At 69.7% G+C, this 290-nt stretch overlaps 1 protein-coding gene across 1 annotated transcript in view; it reads left to right on the top strand.

Annotated features, from left to right (window-relative positions):
* BTBD11 (BTB domain containing 11) overlaps positions 1-290 on the top strand; it is a 356,390-nt gene that overhangs the window by 210 nt on the left and 355,890 nt on the right. Inside the window, exon 1 of the mRNA XM_019515813.1 lies at positions 1-254. This exon is cut by the window's left edge and continues 210 nt beyond it. Coding sequence (XP_019371358.1) covers positions 1-254 — 254 coding nt within the window. The remainder of the gene's footprint in view (positions 255-290) is intronic.

Raw genomic sequence — 290 nt, 5'->3', positions numbered from 1 at the left:
ACTCCGTGCGCTCCTCCAGCCTGTCCCTGTGCTGCTCGGATTCGCAGGCGCCGCAGCCCTATGGAGGACAGTGCTGGCCGCAGCTAACGGGCTCCATGCACAGCCGCCACAACAGCTTCGACACTGTCAACACCGTCCTAGTGGAAGACTCCGAGGGGCTGGACTGCTCCGGGCAGCAGTGCTCCAGGCGCCTGCCCGACCTTGAGGAGGTCCCCTGGAGCCTGGAGGAGGTGGAGGCAGTGCTGCGGCTGCCGGCCCGGGGCTCCGGCTCCGGCTCCGGCTCCGGCTCC

This window comes from Gavialis gangeticus, unplaced genomic scaffold, assembly GCF_001723915.1.
Source record: "Gavialis gangeticus isolate Ggan-Ray unplaced genomic scaffold, GavGan_comp1, whole genome shotgun sequence".
Taxonomy (NCBI): Eukaryota; Metazoa; Chordata; order Crocodylia; family Gavialidae; genus Gavialis; species Gavialis gangeticus.
Note: the sequence above shows the minus strand (reverse complement) of the source record. Positions and strands in the feature narration are given on the sequence as shown.